Source organism: Emydura macquarii, unplaced genomic scaffold (assembly GCF_026122565.2).
Source record: "Emydura macquarii macquarii isolate MOO-44397 ecotype Brisbane River unplaced genomic scaffold, CSIRO-AGI_Emac_v2 contig_1859, whole genome shotgun sequence".
NCBI lineage: Eukaryota > Metazoa > Chordata > Testudines > Chelidae > Emydura > Emydura macquarii.
Window position 1 is genome coordinate 224,804 of NW_027131996.1, and position 22,393 is coordinate 247,196.

At 46.2% G+C, this 22,393-nt stretch overlaps 1 protein-coding gene across 3 annotated transcripts in view; it reads right to left on the reverse strand.

Annotated features, from left to right (window-relative positions):
• Nucleotides 1-227: 227 nt before the first annotated feature.
• Nucleotides 228-22,393, reverse strand: part of LOC137159337 (zinc finger protein RFP-like) — a 43,525-nt gene continuing 21,359 nt past the window's right edge. For 2 of the 3 annotated variants that reach the window (XM_067557497.1, XM_067557496.1), the window contains 4 exons: nucleotides 22,291-22,313; nucleotides 16,999-17,114; nucleotides 14,727-14,777; nucleotides 6,230-7,612 (listed from right to left, as the gene is read on the reverse strand). In XM_067557497.1, the coding sequence (XP_067413598.1) occupies nucleotides 7,086-7,612; nucleotides 14,727-14,777; nucleotides 16,999-17,114; nucleotides 22,291-22,313 (717 nt within the window). In that variant the 3' untranslated portion in view covers nucleotides 6,230-7,085. Of the gene's footprint in view, nucleotides 1,567-6,229; nucleotides 7,613-14,726; nucleotides 14,778-16,998; nucleotides 17,115-22,290; nucleotides 22,314-22,393 lie in introns of those variants that run through there. The other variant, XM_067557498.1, reaches the window with a different exon arrangement.

Here is a 22,393-nt window from a genome sequence, read left to right on the forward strand (position 1 = left end):
GTTTTACTTTTCTTTGTTCATAGCAAAGATGGATGCAACTTGATATCCATTTGGAGAGTCTCTGAATGGATATTGTGGATCCCTTGACTCACTCAGTGGTTGATATGCATAATCTTGGTGATTTGCAGAATGTTTTGGTTCTATCTAGATAGAACCCTTTGTTGCCTGCTCGTTTCACCTCCACCCCAGGAGTGAGCAACGAGGGGGTTACTTTACAATTCTTTTATCCATAACAGTATGTAAACATATACATTTCCAGCAACTCCCCATAGACCCTTATTTCATTACATTGACCGCTATAAAATGAATATTAACAACTACGTAATTAATATAATTATACCCGCCCCTGTTTGATGTTTACAGGATTACCATACAGAGGTCAGGCACATCACCTTAAAACCTATACATTTTACACTAATATTCTTTAAAGTAAAGGCATGCCAGTGGGAGAAGGAAAATAGTGCTTTCTTCCCACCATAAAACCTTGCACAGAAATTGCAATAGGCTCATCACCTACACAGATGGCCAGAAGGGGAGGAGGAGAAGAGAAATAACAAACACTAACTAAAATTTATACCATTTAACAGAAACAAAGTTTACCCTTACCCTGACCCTATTCCCTGTAATTTAGGCCTGACTACTTGTCCAGCTTTTAACTCTTTACTCTCCAACATCTTTCATTTGAGATTTTGATTTTGTGGTCGATGTTGATTCCTGTCTCATAGGGAAGAGTGATGCAATGAAAAGGCACCCTCCTGCAGACTGTCGTCCTTATCACTGGAAAACGGCATAGTGATGGGGGACATATGCTGCTCTGTGAATGTGTGGTCTGGTGATCTGTTGGTACTGAAGAGCGGTGAGTGCGGTATGGTGCCATCTTTCGCCTCACCTTGCTGTTGCTGTGTCGGTGCCACCAGTGCTGATGCAGCTGTGTCAGCTGTATATAGTGTGCCGCTTTTCTCAGTGCTGTCTTGGTCAGTACCGATGCTGATGGCGCTGAAGGTGGAGGCATCGGAGCTGTGGTGGGTCTCAGTGTCATTTTCACCAGTGTCAATGGTGCCATGGCAGATTCAGATCTGCGTCTTGGCTTTGTTGATTTTCATAGGGGCTCAGATCACTTCCTGGTGCAGACAGTGCTGGAGGAGCCTGGAGCATCGAAAGTGCTCACCCATTAGGTCAGCATAGAAGGCAGAAACCTGGCTGGAGACCACTTCTTTTAGGGTGAGACTCCCTCTGATGAGGTTGGGGCTCTTTTCCTAAATGTTGTAGAGGAATGAACTTTGTCTTTCTCCTGTTTTTCACTAGAGTCTGATTCCGAGCCAGATTTGAGGGATTTATCCATCAAAATGAGCTTAAGGCGGAGATTTCTATCATACCTAGTTCTTGCCTTCAGGTTAGTGCAGTGTTTGCACTTCTATGAAGCGTTTCCTTCTCCGAGGCATCTGACACATACGGAATGGCATCTGAGGCAGTAATTGTGTCTCTGCAGGATCCACATCTTTTAAAGCTCGGGGAGTCAGGTATTTTAGAGTGAGGTCTACTCCTATAAGGAGAATTATCTACCTACTAAGGAGAGAAAGAAAAAAAAATTTTAACTCACTAAAACTTATGGCTTACTTTACTACTAACTTATAACTAACCTCTCTATCTAAACTATATCTAAAGCTAATTAATTTGTTTGTTATTCTGTCAGGGACAGCGCTGCAGAGCTCCATCTCAGGCCGAAGATGATTGAGAAGGAACAGAGGGGGTTGGGCCACGTGAGTGGCGGTTGAGGCACCAACGGCTCTGTGAGACACCCACTTGCATATGCATGGCCCAGACAAGCATTGCTGCAAAAATCTCCAATTGACGGCATTGGGGATGCACCAACACCTAACGTGGAGCACGTCAGGGACAGCACTCAAAGAAGTAGCAATGCAGTGTCTACATTGCCACTGTGTTGACCTAACTACATTTACTTAAGCGCTACACCTCTCGTGGAGGTGGAGTTATTAAGTCAATGTAGCAGGCAAGTTATGTTAGTGGGAGAAACATAGTAATGTAGACGCTGACATTATTAGGTCAATGTAAGCTGCTGTATGTCAAACTAACTCTGTAGTGTAGACCAGGCCTTAGTTGCCTAAGTCCCTTTGTGGATCTGAGCCTTTCTTTTAACGTTACTAAAATCCTTTCTCGTTCAGTATGCTGGAGACTTGTGTAAATAGTAGGGAAAAATTATATACAACGAAATATATTTATTGGCTTGCAGGGGTACAGTTGCAGGGATATGATCCTGAAGACCAAAGAGAAAAGAAAGGGAAGATTTTCTCAGTGCAAAATAATTGAATGTGAAGATTGGGGTCGTGTTATCAGCATAATAAAATGCCACTTGCACTGCTTCATAGTACAGATAAACCCTGATTTTTGTGGGTCTCATGCTCAGAGTCACATAGGTCTGTGGGGAGGTGATAACCTGGAACTGGGTCCAACAAAATCACAGAGCCCAGATGCCCCCTTCAGGTTTAAGACAGAACCATCCTTTTCTCTTCACCAATGTTCTAGCCACACCAAGAGGTCCAGATTTACCCATGCCCCACCTCCCAGTAATGTTTCTCTGCCAGGAATCCTTCAGAGCCCAGCAAACACACAGTACAATTAAATCTCTAGGGATTGTTGGGCAGATTCTGTAGCGTGTTTTCATGTCTCACACTTTTCCGATCAGCAGACAGGTTAAGGTTAGGGTGACCTGCTCCTGGATCCAATACAATCTTTGCTGGGGATGGACACAAATTCTGTATGCAGTTGAAAACTGGGCATTCCCCCCCACTTTGGAAGAGACTCATGTTTGCTGAGCTGGAATCAGTCCATTGTTAAAGTTACAGCCGCTGAAGGCGGTGGTAAGAAATGTAACCCAGCATGCCCTACAAGTGACGTTAAATTCACAAGCAAAAGCTTGAATGAATGCTGGAGCTAATCTTGCCAATATCTAGTGCCAGTTACAGCTCAGAAAATCCCCATTAGGATGGTGGCATATTTTTTAAAGACAAACTCGTTAGAAAACCAGGGAAAAAGACAGAACAACTATATGACCAAGGCCCCAGTGAATGCTGTGTGGGCAAGTGCAAAATCATTAGTTCATCCGTCTGCAGAACAGTCTTAGAAAGACCAGGAAATGGTTAAGGTGAATAGCACTGGGGCAGCAAGACATAACTCTGCAGGCTCAAACAAACTTGCTAAGGCCAATTTGTAAACAGGAGTTTCTCGGGTTCATCTTTCTGGCCCCATTGCCCACTTTGCCTCCTTTTCCCTGCTCTGTGTACAGCTGACATATTTCTCTCTGGATCCCTTTGGACATGCAGCTGAGAAAGATTCAGCCATCCCCAAACCCCTTGTTCTGGGGAGGAACAAAATGAGCATCAAAGCGTTGGGCCTGGGCTCAAGTGAAAATGCTTCTTTTCAGATGGTTTGTTTCAGTTTAATAACCCAAATCCTCTCCGTATGGCCAGTGGCTGATAGACCATTGAGTAGCTGCTCAGGGGCCTGTGAAATGTGCTGGGATCTCAGCCTGGTTCCCGGGGGATAGGCATCTCCATCACACATCAAGGTAATCAGCAAAGTCTGCACTGATCGTCCCCCTCAATATCAGGCTCAGCAGAGAGACCAGGGACTCAATGGACCTTGCAGACTGAGCTTTCCTGTCACCTTTAGAGCATTTCATCCGAGGTCCGGCTGAGGCCCAATGGGATCTGGAGACAGACTGAGAGGGTCTGAGGGAGTCTGGAAAGCAGACACTTGGGACAAGGAAAGGAAATTCAGCTGTGGTGTGAAAAGAGGAGTGACTAGAGCTTTGCTGGGGATGCAGCTGGTTACCAGGATGGCTCTGCACCAGGATACATTATTGCAACATGATGTAATTATCCCTTCCACACCATGCTGAACCCAGGCCACATGAAGATAATCCAAAATTCATTTTGCCAAGCACAACACTGCAGTGCCCTCCTTTCTGATGTGCCCCACAGAACCCTCCTATCACTCCCAAACCGGGCTATTGTGAATGTGGAGGAAAGCCTGCCAGAGCCCTGTATAAAACAGACTTAATTCTTGAACTCCAAGCAAGCCAAAGTAGGTCGGCCCTGCCCTAGAAGAGCCCAGCTAGCTTACAGATGGGGAAACTGAGGCACAGACTGTGTCATGCACTGAGCCTGCCCATTCTCAGCAGACTCCCCAGTCTCACCTGATTCTCTATTGTCAGTGCTCTGCCTGCACCATGAGCAGAGCATGCCTACTCCCACCTCCCACCCCAGTCTCAGGACTGTGTGTCTCTGCCATGTACGAAGCATGACTGTTTGCAGCTCCCCTGCCAGAGACCATCCTTCGTCTGTGTCATGCCCCAACTCTACCCATTCTAAGCGCTGTGTCTCTGCCATGACCCAAGTTAGCCTGATGTCTGGTCTCCCAGCCTACTGTCAGTGCTGTGTGCCTGTGACATGCACGGAGCCTACCGATTCTCAGCTACCTCTTCTTCCCCCAGTCTCAGGGTTGTGCTTGTGCCATGCACTAAAGATCCCTGTTCTCAGCTGTCAAATCAGTCTCAGGACTGTGTCTATGCCATGCTCCAAGTCTTAATCAACTTCACCCTTATTTCAGTGTTGTGTGGCTGAAATTCTGGCATATGTGGCTAATTGATCTGGTAGGTTCATTTCCAAAGGCCATTCAGTTAAGTGGTTGAGGTGTGAGTCTGCTGCACTAGCGAGAGACCTGGAATTAAGGTGTACATTTTTAATGTTGAGAGTAATTAAGCATTGAAACAATTTACCAAGGGGCATGGTGGATTCGCCATCACTGACAATTTTTAAATCAAGATTGGATTTTTTTTTTCTAAATGATGCTTCTAGGAATTATTTTGGGGAATTTCTGCAGCCTGTGTTATGCAGGTCAGACTAGAAGATCACAATGATTCCTTCTGGCCTTTAAATCCATGAATAATCTTCCCAGCTTTGTCTGAGTTCACCTTGTGCATCCTCTCTTATCTCATCTGCAAAGCTGCACCAGAAGAGATTAATTTGTGTTTTTCTGCCTCCCAGTCCAGGACAGTATCCTGTAGACTACAGAGTGCGTTGGGAGAGTCTCCCTCAATCAGCCATGGACAGGATTCTGCTGGTATTTCATGCCTAGCTCACTGCATTTTTAAAACAGGTCAAGTTAGGAGGGGCTGTAACTCAAGAACCCTGTGACCCCAAATGACTCCAGATTTACATCCTTGAACGTACCCATGGCCCTTGGATGGCACATCAGGTTTCCAGCCAGTCAGACTGTGTATGTGATTTTAAAGAAAAAGTGTTAACTATTTGGTTTAAGAAAGAAATGCTACTGCAACATAATGGTGCAGCGAGGCACCACCCATAATATTACTTCAGTTGATAATGTGGGTTGGCTAGTTTACTGCAAATTTCCTTCTGTTCTCTGGCTGCTGGAGGTTGCTAATTATTTCTTTCAGGAGGAGGATGTTACTGCTTCTTTTCTTACAGGGGAAAGTATCACTTGATTCTTTTATTTTATGTAATCATGTCTTAAGCTTTGCCTTTAGAACTTTTGCTTAAAGTTATACAGCTGCTTTTCTTCAAGCCCTTCAAGGCATTTGCTCATGGGGTCTGTCTAGCATTTCAAGGCAGAGCTGTATGGATCAAATACCCTCATGACAAAGTTAAAGACCAGAAGATAGAAATAAACTTTATTCTGTAAATTTTCTCACATGAATTTACAGCATCCAAATAATTAAACAGAGACAAATAGAAGCATTCAGCTAGGGAACTACATTCAGCTAGGGAACTAAGGGAGGTGGTGGTGGGGGGGGGGGACGGGACACCACTATACTTTTTACATTCATAAGTAAATAGCAGAGGACTTTGATGGATGACCCTAAGGCCTGGTCTACACTGGTGATTTATTTCAAATTAAGGACCCTTAATCTGAATTAATTACAGGCACGTCTAAACTGACGCTAATGTTAATTTGAATTAAGGTGCCTGTAAAACCAAATTAATAAGACCACCTCTGCAAGTGGCATAGTGCCTAATTTGTAGTTGTTAATTCAAATTAGTGAGAGTGTGGTCGCAATTTGAATTAATTGGCCTCCAGAATATATCCCATGATGCCTCATTTCAGAGTACCCTCCCCCAAAGCAGGCCCGGGAAGATTTGATTCTTCTGTTCCTGTGCTGGCTGCCAGCGTGGAGAGAGCTTTCCCATTGTTCTCAGCATGGCTACTGCAGAGCCTAAACGAGTGAGTCAGAACTTAGGCCAGGTCTACACTATAAATTTACATCGATATAACTACATCGCTCATGGGTGTGAAAAATCCACACCCTTGAATGACACAGTCCTACCAACCAAACTCCTGCTGTAGACAGACTATGTCTGCAGGAGAACTACTGCCTCTCGCAGAGGTGGATTAATTACACTGATGAGAGAAACTCTCCTGTTGGCATAGTAGCATCTTCACTGAAGCACTACAATGGTGCAGCGCATTTGTGTTGCTGCAACATTTGCAGTGTAGCCCTGCTTTAAGACAGGCAAGATCTGCTGTGTCCCTGAGAATGGCTCCTGGTGTCTGCTGGTTGGCCAGTTTGTGTGCGTCTGGAGGATCATAGAGTTGAGAAACGACTTTTATCAGTATGATGCTGAGCAATTCAGTCTTGTCCTCTCTCACAATTTTATTTTATTGTGAGTCTTACAACATTTGGTGTTTTTCTTGGAGTCCCAGCCTCTGGAGTAGATAGATTGCAAGGGAGCCTCAGATTATATTATAGATAAGTTTCTAGCCTTCATGTTTTGTGCAGAAAAGCTTGAAAACCAGAAACAAGAACACCCTGAAAGCTCAGAAACCAGAAGGCAAAAAAAAAAAAAACCCTCAATATTAAAAAAAAGATTTTTAAGCCAATCTTATGATTTTGGGAGGCCTGACACATCATTTTTGAATGCTTGGGGCTGGCAAGACTGTGATTAGAATGGCAAAGTTTGATAGCTATAATTTATATATTTCCCATATCATTGCTTTACTTTAGATATCTCATACTGAGTGATACCAGTTCCTAGGTCACAGTCTTAATAGTCTTTACTCCAGTAATCATAGCTCTCTGGATGCTGAATTTTTGCATACCGTCTCCCAACGAAGGGGATGATTTTCCCAGTAAAAGAAGATGTGAAAGTAAAGATTGGCTCGCTGTCAAAACCAAAATAAAATTTAACTTTCTCCCCTTCATAATCCAGATAAACCCGAATTTTAAGGAAATAAGGAAAGTGATGGGGTGGCTCTATAGGAGTCTTAGGGGAGGTTAGGGCCCAGTATCTATTACTATTACTATCATACTCCAAAGCCCAGATCCCCTTCTCTGGCGTAGGGTTCATGACTCCCTCATGTATCACAGACTCTTTGGCAATGCCCAAAACCCATTGTAGATTCATCTGCACCTCCACTTCCCAGTGACATCTCCCTGAGGTGAAGCCTTTATAGCCCAGCACACAGGGAGCAGGGTAAAACTTGTTCTGCTGCTGCAAATTTTGGTGTTTCACTGCACTGTTATCTGTGGATATGACGAAACAGGGATTTGGTTGATCCAGAGTGGTCTGCACTGCAAGAGGGGAGAGAGAGAGATAGGAGGAGAGTGTTAAGGTTTGTCTCATCACAGAGTTAACCCAGGCTCTTATTCGGCTGTTAACCCTAATGCCCTTCCTGTCCGGACACAAAAACACCTCACCTGAGTTAAGTGGCACTTTCCTCCCAGGCTAGCTGGGGCTGGACCAAGGTTACAGTCTGGGTTCCACTTTCACTCGGGCTGGTGACCTGCTCATGTTGCAGCGAGGATGCTAGCTAAATCACTCGAGTGCTGAGAGTCTGAGGCCAGAAAGGAGCACCAGGTCATCTGGTCTGACTCCCTGTACACCACGGGCCACCAACCCCCCCTACCTCCAGCACCCATACATCTAATCCTACAACCAGTATTAGCCCAAAGCATCACAGCCTACAGCAGACTGGACTATGATCTGCCACAGGCAGAGAACAGGAGGCACCAAGGTGCACCAGTGCCCAAGGCCTCTGCAATGCAGGGAAATGATTGAGTTGCACCCAGATAATCCTGGCAAGTGACCACATCCCATGCTGCAGAGGAAGATCAAAGATCCCCAAGATTCCTGCCCATCTGACATGGGGGGAATAGTCCTCCAGTGCCTTCCCACAATTTCCTCATGAAAGACAGACATGTTACCCCATGAATCACTGGGAAAGAATCTCAGAATAGCTCAGTTTACAGTGTCACAATGAGACACGGGATGTGCTCCCCGAAGTCCTAGAGACTCACGTGAGGGACAGCAGCACCAGTGAGGACACGGCAACTCAGGTCAGGGTCAGCAGCGTGGCTCCTCGCACCGAGCCCAGGTGAAGACAAACTCTTACAGGCACAGCTCACCCCTGGGGGAGGCTAGGACCCTTTCTTATGCTCCCCAATAGCCTCATGCTGGCTGGGGTGGTCACTGAGAGCCAGACCTGGGGATCTGCCTGTTGGCTGAGGATGAGCAGAAAATTCACTATCGTTCCCTCTTGGCATCTAGGAGCTACTGTTAAGAGGGTGTGACAAAGTGGGAAATTTTGAAATATTTTTATGAAGCCTACCTGTGGCTCAGTTTCCCCTTATGTTACCTAATAGGTGACAAGGGAGTGTTTGCTTTAAGGGCAGGCTAAGATACAGGTGTGAGTGTCACCTAGCTATTTGGGGCCTGAGGTCCCATATCTATGGATCTCTTGAAAAGACAATGACAAATCCAACTGCCCGGACATGAACACCTAGCAACAAACAAGCCGGAGAGATATGGACTTCCCTGCCTCTCAGCAGGGAAGCTGAGCCACATCTCCCCAGCTTGGGAACAAAGGAGTGGGAGGTGGGGGTGTGAGGTAGAAGTTAAGTGTTGCTCAGCAGAAAGAAATCTGGGACACACTTGGGAGTCTGAGAAAGGCGACCAGATGGATAGGGAGACTGAACTTGAACAAAGAGGTTCACCAGAGCTTGGCTTGGCTCTGGCCACCCAGAATGGACTATGCTGTAACCTTCATTTCTCTATGATAACCACAATCTTCCTGTGCTCTGGTGCAGTTGACAAATAAAACTGTTTGACAAATCTGTCTGAGTGTCACTGCAGATGCTTGCAGTGGTGCATTGCTCCTTAGGACTGTCCAAGTCTCCCTCAGGTGTCTCTCTCAGTGAACAGAGCTCACAGTGTGAAGCAGAGGTGCTGAAGGCCCAGAGGTCCAGCCTAAGGAGGTGGTGAAGCCATGTGGCTTATCTCGGAGGAAGAGTGGGAAAACCCTAGGGGGTCTGGAACACTGAAGGGGTTCCTCCTGGAGACTGTTCCAAAGCTGGGCCCATAGCACCGATCCTGTGGATCCGTGACAAAGGGGATCTCTGCCTGTTCCCCCTACTGGGTGTGCTCCACGTCCAGCAACAGAAACAGAGCAGGGGAGGTGGCAGAGGAAGTTATTACAAGGATACCAGCTTCAGCTTTTCACACATTTCCATGCTGCCCTATTTCCCCCTCATCTCCTTGTATTATATTTACAACATTGATTTGGTGATTTTCCTTGATGGATTTGTTGCAGAGGGAACCAGACGTGGGATTCCTATGGAGGAAGGCAGTAGACAGGGTTCTAGTCAGCGGCTGGGAAGAGGAGGTCGCAGTCAGGAGCCTTTCTCCACTCACCCAGTAGAAAACCTTCCCTGCCAGGCTATGGCTCTCTAGAACAGTGGTTTCTAAACATCCCAAAGATGGACCACAACACAGTTCTGGGTGGTCCACCATGGATGATGTTTCAGGGGGTTTAGGTGGGTGTTGCCCTCTCAAACTGCATATATTTGTGGAATGGCCCCCACCCAGGGCTGGAGGAGCCCAGCACCCTCAGCAGGTGGTAGAGGGTGAAGCAGATGAGGAGAAGGGGTTTGGAGAGGAGAGGTGGCATCTCCGAGGACAGCTGGAGGAGGCTGGAAGGTTCATGGCCATTCCCACTCCAAGCTGCCACAGCCCGCAATTCGTGGCTGTCAGCAAAGGGTGGAGGTAGGGGAAGAACACGGGTGATTCCAGAGCTGGCATCCCTGGCCACCCGGCTGTGAGGCAAGTGATGCTGCCCAAAGCTGCCAGCCTGTTGGGGAGATGCAGGCAACAGGGCCTGTCCATGCAGATCCAGCGGGCCAGCTCCTAAGTTCCCCCTTCCTGCGGACATGGTGGTCAGGGGTGTATGGCCAGGGGAGCTCCTGGGATCAGAAACTCCTGCCTGTGCAGCCTGGCCTAGGTGGCCAGAGAGATATGGCTGCTAGCCGGATGACAGCACTTCTTTTGGAGCTGGGCGCGCCACCCTTACTTCCACGGGGCCGGTTTTGTTCAACATCTTTATTAATGATCTGGAGGATGGGGTAGATTGCACCCTCAGCAAGTTTGCGGACGACACTAAGCTGGGGGGAGTGGTAGATACCCTGCAAGGTAGGGATAGGATACAGAGTGACCTAAACAAACTGGAGGATTGGGCCAAAAGAAATCTAATGAGGTTCAACAAAGATAAGTGCAGAGTCCTCCACTTAGGAAGGAAGAATCCCATGCACAGCTATAGACTGGGGACCGACAAGCTGGGCAGCAGCTCTGCAGAAAAGGACCTGGGGGTAAAGGTGGATAAAAAGCTGGATATGAGTCAGCAGTGTGCCCTGGTTGTCAAGAAGGCTAATGGCATACTGGGCTGCATTAGGAGGGGCATTGCCAGCAGGTCACGGGAAGTGATTATTCCCCTCTATTCGGCATTGGTGAGGCCGCATTTAGAATATTGTGTCCAGTTTTGGGCCCCCCACTACAAAAAGGATGTGGACAAGTTGGAGAGAGTCCAGCGGAGGGCAACAAAAATGATTAGGGGGCTGGAGCAGAGGACTTATGAGGAGAGGCTGAGGGAACTGGGCTCGTTTAGTCTGCAGAAGAGAAGAGTGAGGGGGGATTTGATAGCGGCCTTTAACTACCTGAAAGGGGGTTCCAGGGAGGACGGGGCTAGGCTGTTCTCGGTGGTGGCAGATGACAGAACAAGGAGAAACGATCTCAAGTTGCAGGGCGGGAGGTCTATGTTGGACATTAGGAAAAAGTTTTTTACTAGGAGGGTGGTGAAGTATTGGAATGGGTTACCTAGGGAGGTGGTGGAATCTCCATCCTTAGAGGTTTTTAAGCTGAGGCTTGACAAAGCCCTGGTTGGGATGATATAGCTGAGGTTGGTCCTGCTTTGAGCAGGGGGTTGGACTAGATGACCTCCTGAGGTCCCTTCCAACTCTAATATTCTATGATTCTATGATTCTAAGAGATCTTGGGGCAATGGGAGGGGGAAACAGCAGGGCCTGGGAGTGATGGGGGGAATGGGGAGCCCAGGGAGGCAATGAGGGGAGGTCTTGGGAGTCCAGGGAGGCAGCACGGGCTGAGGGGGTTGGGAGCCCGGGGAGGCAGTGGAGCCAAGAGGATGAATAGGGAGGCAGCAGGAGCCAGGGGTGATGGGTCGCAATGTCTATTGCGGCTGCACAAGTAGGCCTCAGGGAAAAAAGTTGGGGAACCCCTACACTAGGGTGAAAGAGGAAATATAGTAAAGGCACTGGTAGGAGACACTTCCTTAACTATTTCCAGTTTTCAGAGGTTGAAGAATGGGTTCATTTCACATTCTGGAAAAGAACAATGATCCACCTGAATGACATTTCTGGGCAGTGAAGCTTGTCTTTCATTTAAGAAATAGAAATAAAAATAGAACAATTTTCTAATCATTATAATTACAGAGAGAAGTGACAAAATGTGACCTGAGTGCACCCTAAAGGCTGTTGTGATTAATTGGACCTAAAAATTTACTCTACGTTCAATTGTAAATGGTATTTGTATGTTCATAAAATGTCACAATAACCTGTAACATTCTGCCTTCTTGGGAATTAACTTGCAGGTCAAGTAATTTTCAGTAAAGGATGTTATGAACAAGTGCAAGAAAACCAGACAGAGAGACTGCATTAGTCCAAACAAAAGAGCCTGCTGATATGATTCAAAGACTATTGAAATCATGTTTGGTTAAAAACAGAAGATGTGGAACCAGAAATTAATAGAGCACAATAGGTGTGGTGGGGATTAGACCTTATTAGTGGACAAAGTGATGATGGATGAAATATGCAGACCATTTTTTGCCTTTTTGGAGTTCTTAAAAAAAGACTTTGGAAAAAAATAAAAAACCCTAAACTCATCTCCCATCCCACCTCGCATCCCAGCTCATCCCGACTCATCTCATTTCCCTCGATCCCAAGACAGAAGGACCAGATCAGACCAAAAGACTTTCTTCCCTAGAGGGAGGCTGAAATGATATATGAAGTATGGGTGACCATTTATAATATTATTGGTATTAGTATTACAAAATTGCAATGAATCTTACAAAATATGCCATGTAAGGTATCAGTGGAAAAATTATGATTTGCTAAGAATGATAATCTTATCTCTATGTATGTATCATCTTTGTATCGTAAATTATGAATATGTGTGATATATCTGTATTTCAAATTTGTGCTGTGTTACTGGGTGACACATCCAGACAGATTAACATCAGCACTATCCAGACTGCTTGATGGCCCATCAAGGGCAATCAGCCATATGATGCACCCAGGGAGAGAAGACGGGCTACGCCTATGAGTCAGCAGGGCATGTAGGGATATGCTTGTGAACAGGGAACTCCAAGTGCTTTTCCATGCCCATGTGCTGTGAGCTTGTAATTAGGACACAGGATATACAAACCACATGGCAAAAGATATAAAATGCACCTGCAACGCCTCCATCTTGTCTTCAGTCCTGCTTCTCATCTCTAGAATACCTTTGCTGCAAACTCAAACTTTGAACAAAAGACTGACACTTCCATCCAAGTTTTGGATGTGCTCCAGAGAAATTTTACAAGCCAGAAAACCCACAAATGCTGCTAAGAACCTGCTATGTGGACTCTGAAGTCATATATATGTATCTGATTGCTTTGACCATTGGACAACTCTATTCTCATTCTTTTCTTTTATAATAAACCTTTAGCTTTAGATACTAAAGGATTGGCTGGCAGCATGGTATTTTGGGTAAGATCCAAACTAGTATTGATCTGGTAATGTGACTGGCCCTTTGGGAATCAGAAGAACATTTTGTATAGTAAAATAGAGTTTTAAATAACTTATCACTTTACTGGATCTATTTGCTGATTGGGAGCTAGAGACTGAAATGCAATAAATGGGGGCTGTGTGACTTCTTCTTTTGCTTCTTGATAACCAGTGCGAGGGATCAGGAGCACAGTTTGTGACTGGTTGGTGAATCTAACTACAGTGTTAGCCACCAGTTTTGGGAGAATCTGTTGCCCTGATTTTGGCATTATCAAGTGGACTATCCTAGGCACCTTGGGTCACAGAGGCCATTAGGCCTTGCTTTTATTTAAGAAGCTCTGTTTTCATCAGTGAGTCCTGAAAAGTCATCATGATATCCAGTCTCTAGACCATAAGTGCAGACACCTAATTCCCAGTACAGCAGAGGAACATCAATTCCTGTACTGTCTCTGTTCCTATTGTGTTACTTTCTGCCCCCTTCCCTGCTCCTATCCTCTCTCTCAATCTCCCGGCTTTTCATCAGAACCTGAAATCTGCTGCACTGCACCTGAAATCCATCACCACAGTGAGATGGGATGACCACAATCCTTCCCGTCCAAAGAGAAAAGACCCAACCAGATGATCTCCCTGACCACAATGTGAGCCAGGATCCAAGCAACAGCTGCTGTGGTCAACCTGCCCCCGAAACCACCCATTCGTAAATTACCAGCCATTCACAGTTCCAACAACATCAGCAAAAGCGGTTTTTCCCCACTTTTTCTATCCTGTCTCACCTCCGCCTTCTGTCCGTCTGTTAACAGGAGACGTGACTAGCCTTCACAGAAGACTGAGAGCAAATTAACCCATTCCTTTTCATCAAAGAAAGATTGATCTCCAAATCAGAGGCTGATATTTTGCCTCAACATGGATAGAGACTTTAGAGGTTTTGATTATTTGTTTTGCATAATCCCTCAATTCCAGTTTCAATATAAATGCTTTAAATCTCTTTTCTTTCCTGTGTTTGATCAATAAACTTTCAGCTTTCGAATTAATGCTTTTGGATGTTTGCCAAGGAACTGAGTAAAACCAAGACAACTGCAGAAATCCTGCCCACCAACCTAAATATTACTGTTTTAATGATGGACAGTGAAAGAATTTAACTATTTTAGCCCTTGAGATCAATACGAGGCTCAAAATCAGAAAGCCAACAAAAACAACCCATGAGATGCAATTTATTAGAAAAATCTCATGTTATTCAAGCCAATTTCTTGATTTTCAGAGGCTTGACTCATGATTTCTGAATGCTTAGGGCTGGCCCTTTGCAACACTAGAGCAATATCAAGGGGACAGAATCTGGCCTTGCTTATTTTACATTTCTGTATAAATAACTGGGTTTGACAATCTGAAACTGGCCTGAGTTATACAGGAGATCAGACTAGATGATCTAATGATCCCATCTATCCTTCGAATCCATGATTTGATATTAGTGAAAACCTCTCATGTGAATTCAGAAGCTTCTTCTAAAAATTAATCCTGAGATTTTAATAAATAATAATAATTATTATTGTTGTAGGAAAATATCCTCATGAAAACTTACCCTCTTTCTCCGCCTTGGATATCAGGAATCTCAGTTGATAGGGCAATGTCTCTAGAGAAAGAAAAGATCAGAAGAGATGTGATTACCCCCATACTTGCAGGAAGATTTTCTCATGAAAACTGAGGGCTGGATTTACAAAGAAATGTAGGCGAAGTGACACTGAGCATCACAATACCTGATGTCTAGGCACCTCAAAAGTGACACTGATTCACAAAGCCTGATGTAGGCACCCAGGCTCCCTCTATCATGAATGGGGAGAGAGATGGGCCTTAGAATGGGATTCAAAAAAGCCAGCACACTAAGCGACTCCTTGCTTAAGCTAGCCAGTGGGAAATGCCAACGTGCTGGGGTGTGCCAAGCCCTGTCCCTCTCAGGGACTTTGGTGACTAAGTCTGGGTAGCACAGTAGGTGTCTCCCTCTGCTTGGGATTCTCATCTGCAGACCCCCTTTTGGTGTTAGGCGCCTGTGCCATTTTTGGCAAGAAGCTTGGAGAGGAAGGAAATCCTCCTCCCTCATAACTTTAAGCTCAGTGGTTAGAGCACTCCCATGGCCTTTGGAAGACCCTTGGTTCAAGTCAACTCTGTGCCTGAGAGAGAGCAGGGATTCAAAATGGGATCTACCACTTCTCAGGGTGTGCCTCTGGGCATTAGGATATTCTGATTCAGGGGCCCTCATTCTCTCCTGTTGAAGATGTTCCATGGTGGATAATAAATAAAGACTCATTGAGCCAGAGAATGAGAGAAATCATGGAACGTCTCTGTACTTGGGTGGCGAGAGCACTCACCGGGGAAGTGGGAGACCCAGAAGCCAGTCTCCCTGCTCAATTATTTATATGCAGTGAATCAGATTCAACAGGGGAGACTGAGGGAGACCCACATCAGACCCCGGTAGCTATCCCTTCTCCCTCTCTGGCAGCCAGGGCATTAGAACTGGGCATCTCCCACATGACTAGCCTAATCACAGAGCTGTAGGTTATAAGGGAGTGTCTCCTTCCCTATGGCCTGGTTATTTTGCTTAAGTTTGCATATAGGGTTTGCTCCAGTAAGCCTGCTCAGAGCATGCATATCAGATTGGGCCACGTAGGGAGTTAGCAGGAGGAACGCCTTTCTTTCCCCAGTCGTGTATTTCTCTGGGGCTTAGGAGTCCGGATAGCTAGACTGGGACTGCAGTGCACCCCATAGAGCAGAAACATAAGTGACTAACAAACTTTTACCACAAAAATAGAGGTGTTGAGTGATTTTAGGCACCTACAAGGTTTGGGTGCAGTTGAGTTTGTGAATTCCAATGGGGCCTGATTGTGGGATTTAGGTGCCTAAAATGGCAGTTAAACCCCTGAATCATTTTGTGAATCTAGCCCTCACCCTTTTCTCTGCCTTTGGTCTCAGAGGTCAGGTCAGAGGGCAGAGTCTCTAGAGAAAGGAAGGATTGAAAGAGAGGTGACTTCATGTTGTCTTGACTATGGTAATATTCTTACAGTTCATTAATTTAACTGTGCTTAAGACAGAGAAGCTTTTGAGCTTACTCAGAGTTCTTCTTCAGGTCTTCAGCTCTTCAAACACTTCTCTCTCTCACCAGCAGGAGTTGGTCCAATGAAAGACATTACCCCACCTGCCTTGTCTCTCTAATATCCTGAGACTGACACGGCTACAGCAACACTGCATGTAACCAGGATATAATACTGAGAGAAAGACAGATGGCAAAGAACACTGAATGAGAGTAGATTGGAATGGAGAGACCTTTCCAGTGAGGCCAAACTAAAGTGAAAGCCTCATGCAAGATATGATACCTTTCACCTCTCCATCTCCTTTTATCCAAAGATCTCAATGCACTGGTGGGGCATTCACTAACTACCACAACAAGGTAGGCTGGCCATTATTTCCCCCTTTTTAAAGATGGAGAAACTTTAGGTACAGACTCTGGGATTTTCAAAAGGGCTGAGGCCATGTGCTGGCCAGCTCCCATCGAAAGTGAGAGTTGGGGGCCTAACTCCCTTAGGTACCTTGGAAAATCCAAGCCAGAGAGCTTAAATTCAGTATTTTCTAAGACATTGGGTGATTTTGTGTGTCTGAAATTCTGAATTGCAAATTTTGTCTGAGGCAACCCAAGTGGAGGCATAGAGAACTGGCATCAGCCTGCAGCCCTCCCCATCCCACCCACAAAGATGTCTAGCCATGACGAGTTGCGAACTAATAGCCAGACTCCATCTCCTTCTATAGTCACAGTGACAAATCCTCATGTATCATAACCATAGCATGAAATCGCTGTTAATTACCTTTGAATTTTTTTAGAGCCTCCTGCAGACAAACATTTCTTTGGGACGAGATACTGAGTTCCTTTCTCAGGTCCTGTGGCACAGCCACTGGTTTCTGAACCTTTACCTTCTCACATCTAGAGGGGGGGAAAAAAAAAAACACATTCTCTATTTTCTTTCTTGTGTGAGAATGAACTCTCAGGCACTGATACCAGAGAAATTCCCCAAGACTCCATTTTGTATTCCTGACCTTGAATTTGAATAAGCAAGAGTCACTCCACCATTGGAAGCTGCAGGTCATGTGGTATCATAGAATCATAGAAGATTTTGATTGGAAGGCACCTCAGGAGGCCCAACCTCCTGCTCAAAGCAGGACCAATCCTGACTAAATCATCCCAGCCAGGGCTTTGTCAAATTCGGCCTTAAAAATCTCTAAGGATGGAGATTCCACCACCTCCCTAGGTGCATTCCAGTGCTTCACCACCTTCCTAGTGAAATTTTGTTTTCCTAATATTCAACCTAGACCTCCCCAACTGCAACTTCAGACCTTTGCTCCTAGTTCTGCCATCTACCACCACTAAAAACAGCCTAGCTCCTAGCTCTTCAGGTAGTTAATGGCTGCTATCAAATCCCCCCTCATTCTTCTCGTCTTCAAACTAAACAAGCCCAGTTCCCTCAATCTCTCCTCATAAGTCACGTGCTCCTATCCCCTAATCATTTTTTTGCCCTCCACTGTACTCTCTCCAATTTGTCCACATCCTTCCTGTAGCGGGGGGCCCAAAACTGGACACAATACTCCACGTGGCCTCACTAGTGCCAAATAGAGGGAAATAATCACTTCCCTCCATCTGCTGGCAATGTTCCTACTAATACAGCCCAATATGCCATTAGCCTTCTTGACAATAAGGGCACACTCTTGACTCACATCCAGCTTCTTGTCAACTCTAATCCCCAGGTCGTTTTCTGCAGAACTGCTGCCTAGCCAGTTGGTCCCCAGTCTGTAGCTGTGCATGGGATTCTTCTGTCCTAAGTGCAGAACTCTGCATTTGTCCTTGTTGAAACTCATCAGATTTCTTTTGGTCTAATTTTCCAATTTGTCTAGGTCGCTCTGTTGAGTGTCTAGGTCACTCCATTCTCCAGATCATTAATGAAGATGTTGAACAAAACAGGACCCAGAACCGACCCCTGGGGCACTCTGCTTGTTACTGGCTGCCAACTAGACATCGAGCTGTAGATCACTACTCATTGAGCCCGATCGAACCAGCTTTCTATCCACCTTATAATCCATTCATCCAACCCATACTTCTGTTACTCACTAGCAAGTATACTGTGGGAGACCATGTCAAAAGATTTGCTAAAGTCAAGGTATATCATGATCATCCACTGCTTTCCCCATATCAACAGAACCAGTCATCTCATCATAGAAGGCAATCAGGTTGGTCAGGCATGACTTGCCCTTGGTGAATTTATGCTGACTGTTCCTGATCAAATTCCTCTCTTCCAAGTACTACAAAATGGACTTCTTGAGGAACTGCTCCATGATTTTTCCAGGGACTGAGGTGAGGCTGACTGGTCTGTAGTTCCCTGGATCCTCCCTCTTCCCTTTTTTGAAGATGGGCACTATATTTGCCTTTTTCCAATTGTCTGGGACCTGCCCTAATCACCATGAGTTTTCAAAGATAACGGCCAATGGCTCTGCAATCACCTCAGCCAACTCTCTCAGCACCCTCGGATGCATTGCACCTGGCCCCATGTACATATGCATGTCCAGCTTTTCTAAATAGTCCTGAACCTGTTCTTTAACCACTGAGGGCTGCTCACCTCCTCCCCATTCTGTGCTGCCCAGTGCACTAGTCTGAGAGCTGACCATATCTGTGAAGACAGAAGGAAAAAAACTGAGTACTTCAACTTTTTCCACATCTGTCACTAGGTTCCCTCCCCCATTCACCAATGGGCCCACATTTTCCCTGACCTTGTTACTAACATACCTGTAGAAACCCTTCTTGTTACCCTTCAAATCCCTTGCTAGCTCCAACTCCAATTGTGCTTTGGCCTTCCTGATTTCACTCCTGCATGCTCCAGCAGTAATTTTATACTCCTCCCTACTCATCTGACCAAGCTTCCACTTCTTGTAAACTTCCTTTGTGTTTAAGCTCACTGAAGATTTCTCTGTTAAGCTGGTCACCTACCATATTTGCTATTCTTTCTGTACATCAGGATGTTTTTGTTCTTGTGCCCTCAGTAAGGTTTCTCTAAAATACAGCCAGTTCTCTTGGACTCCTTTCCCCCTCATGTTAGCCTCCTAGAGGATCCTGCCCATCAGCTCCCTGAGGGAGTCAAAGTCCGCTTTTCTGAAGTCCAGGGTCCATATTCTGCTGTTCTCCTTTCTTCCTTTTGTAAGGATCCTGAACTCAACCATCTCATGGTCACTGCTGCCCAGGGTGGCACCCACTTCTACTTCCCCTACCAATTCTTCCCTGTTTGTGAACAGCAGGTCAAGAGAAGCACAGCCCCTAGTTGGTTCCTCCAGCACTTGCACCAGGAAGTTGTCCCTCACATGCTCCAAAAATTTCCTGGATTGTCTGTGCACTGCTGTATTGCTCTTCCAGCAGATGTCAGGGTGATTGAAGTCCCCCATGAGAACCAGATCCTGTGATCTGGAAACTTCCATTAATTGTCTGAAGAAAGCCTCGTCTACCTCATCCTCCTGGTCTGGTTGTCTATAAGAGACGCCCACCATGACATCTCCCTTATTGCTCTCGCCTCTAAACTTAACCCAGAGACTCTCAACAGGCTGTTCTCCAGTTTCATACTGGAGCTCTGAGCAGTCATACTGCTCTCTTACATACAGTGCAATTCCTCCACCTTTTTTTCCCCTGCCTGTTCTTCCTGAGTAGTTTATACACATCCATGACAGTGCTCCAGTCATGTAAGTTACCCCACGAAGTCTTGGTTATTCCAATCACATCATAGTTCCTTGAGTAGGCCAAGACTTCCAATTCCTCCTGCTTGTTTCCCAGACTTCTTGCGTTCATGTACAGGCGCTTAAGATAACTAGCCAATTGTCCTACTTTCTCAGTATGAATCAGGAGGCCTCCCCTGTTGCATCCTCCTCCTCATGTTTCCTCCTGGTATCCCACTTCCCCACTTACCTCTGGGCTTAGGTCTCCATCCCCTTGCGAAACTAGTTTACAGCCCTCCTCACTAAGTTAGCAACCCTGTCTGTGAAGGTGCTCTTCCCTCTCTTGGCTTGGTCTCTCAGCTCCACTGGCAGTTCCCTGCCAAGAGCCTGGCTGCCTCACAGGCTCCTGGACTCCTGGTGGGCTGCCTCCTGACCTCACCTCCCCATTCCCTGCAGGGAGCAGGGTTGAAGGCACTCAGGGCTTTCTGTCCCTGGGGAGAGGGGTCCAGCTGCCCCAGTTTCTCACCCCCTACACCCCACCCTCTCCCTGCAGGGAGCTGGGCAGCCTTGTCAATTTCATGGCTGAGCCAATGGTCCCAGCCAGAACTGGAATGGGAGGGGAGTTACCCAGGCTTCTTGCTCCACTCTCAGCCTGGAGCGGGGTCCATTCTCACCCCAAGTCCCAGTCTGGAGCAGAGTCCAGCTGACCAGCTCTCCCAGGGAGAGGAGGGCAGCTGAGCACTAGCTGCCTGGCTTTCTTGTCAATTTCACAGCAGGACCCATGAAATTAACAAGACAGCCAACAGCTGATGTAAGTAATGCAGTATCTACACAGACACTGCATCACCCTAATTACACTGACATAAGCCCTATGCTTCTCGTGAAGGTGGAGTTATGTTGGTGTAGTAGGGCACTTGGGCCTTGTCTACATTAGAAAGTTTTGTTGACACAAATTTTGCCGTCATACAGCCACTGCTGTAACTAAATCACTGTTGCATGTCTTCACTGTCTCCTAGTTTCAGTGGAGTGCATTCACACCATCAGCTCTTTTGTCAACACTGGGAGCAGTGCACTGTGGGTAGCTATGAAGGTTTCTGAATCCCATCATTCCATGGGCACCCTACTAGTTTGATGACAGCTTTTAGATTGCCGTCAGCCAGACTGACATTGCCGAACACAAACACAAGAAGCCCACAGAAGTGGGGGGAGAGGGGAAGAGGAAGGGAGAGTGTGTGACAGGGGAAGGGGACACAACCCCGCCTCTCTCCCTGGGTCTGCAGCACATCAGGAGTTACACCTCCTCGTAGTTAGGGCACCCAGGCAGGACTGCGTTTGCTGCCACTGTGGAGTGAGTTTTCCATAGTGAGTTACTAGAAAACTTCCTGGGTCTTTAGGGGAGGGGTGGACGGCTGCAGGGCAACAGCATTCAAACTGCTTACCAGAGCGGTCATGATGGGCATCATGGAATAGTCCAGTGGCCATTTAAAGTGATATAACCAAGGGCAATGGCTACACTGACTCTCTGTTGCTTAAACTTTGCCGAAAAAAGCTCTACGCCTCTTGTTGAGGTGATTTTATTTTGTCAAAAAAAACAGGGCATTTTTGTCGGGGGGGGAGGGCGGAGGGCGACACCAATGTGAACACCAGCACTGTTTTGTCAACAAAAGCTGACTTTTGTCACCAAAGCTCTCTAGTATAGACCAGGCCTTAGTAGGAGTAGGCACTTATTAGTAGGAAGGCTGTAGTGTAGACGATGACATAATTAGGTTGACATAAGATGCCTTATGTTGACCTAATTGTGTAGCGTAGACCGGGCCTTAGCCACCCTGGAGACCCATACTGAAGGAGAACAGATTGGTTAGTAGGTGGGTTGTTTGAAGGGGGTACCCAAAATCTGTTTTTGGGGAAACAGGACTGCTGTCTAATGGGCTTATCTGAGCCTCTAACTCCAATTGGTGAGTCCATTGGCTTGCTCATGGGATTATTTAGGTGCCTAATTCCTATTTGAGTATCTAAAGAGAATAAGGGGTTCACTTGCTACCTCCCCATTCAGAAGGGCCTAATTCCATAGAAAGGATGCTCCAGTGGTTATGGGGTTACTGAAGGCTTTTGGAAACCTAATTTCCACTCCTTGCTCTCCCACAGACTCCCTTTGTGACCTTGGGCAAGTCACTTAAAAGTCAATTTTTAAAGTTACCTACAGGGATTTTCAAAAGCACCTCACCAAGCTAGGCTCCTCACTGCCACTGATTGCAATGGGAGGTGTCTAACTTGCTTAGTGTTTTTGGAAAATCTCACTAAGTGCCTGTCTACATCTCAGGTGTCTAAATACCCTTCAAAATCTGACCCTTGGGGTCTAATTCCCTTCCAGCATCATGAAGTGTGAGTAAGAATGGGAAGGAGCTACGTACCTGCTCCATGTGCTTTTGATGTCCTAGAAGAGAGAGGGAGAAGAGAGAGCTCAGTTCCACGTGACATAAGCTGGGATCCTTCCTGATCTGGTGGGGACTCACT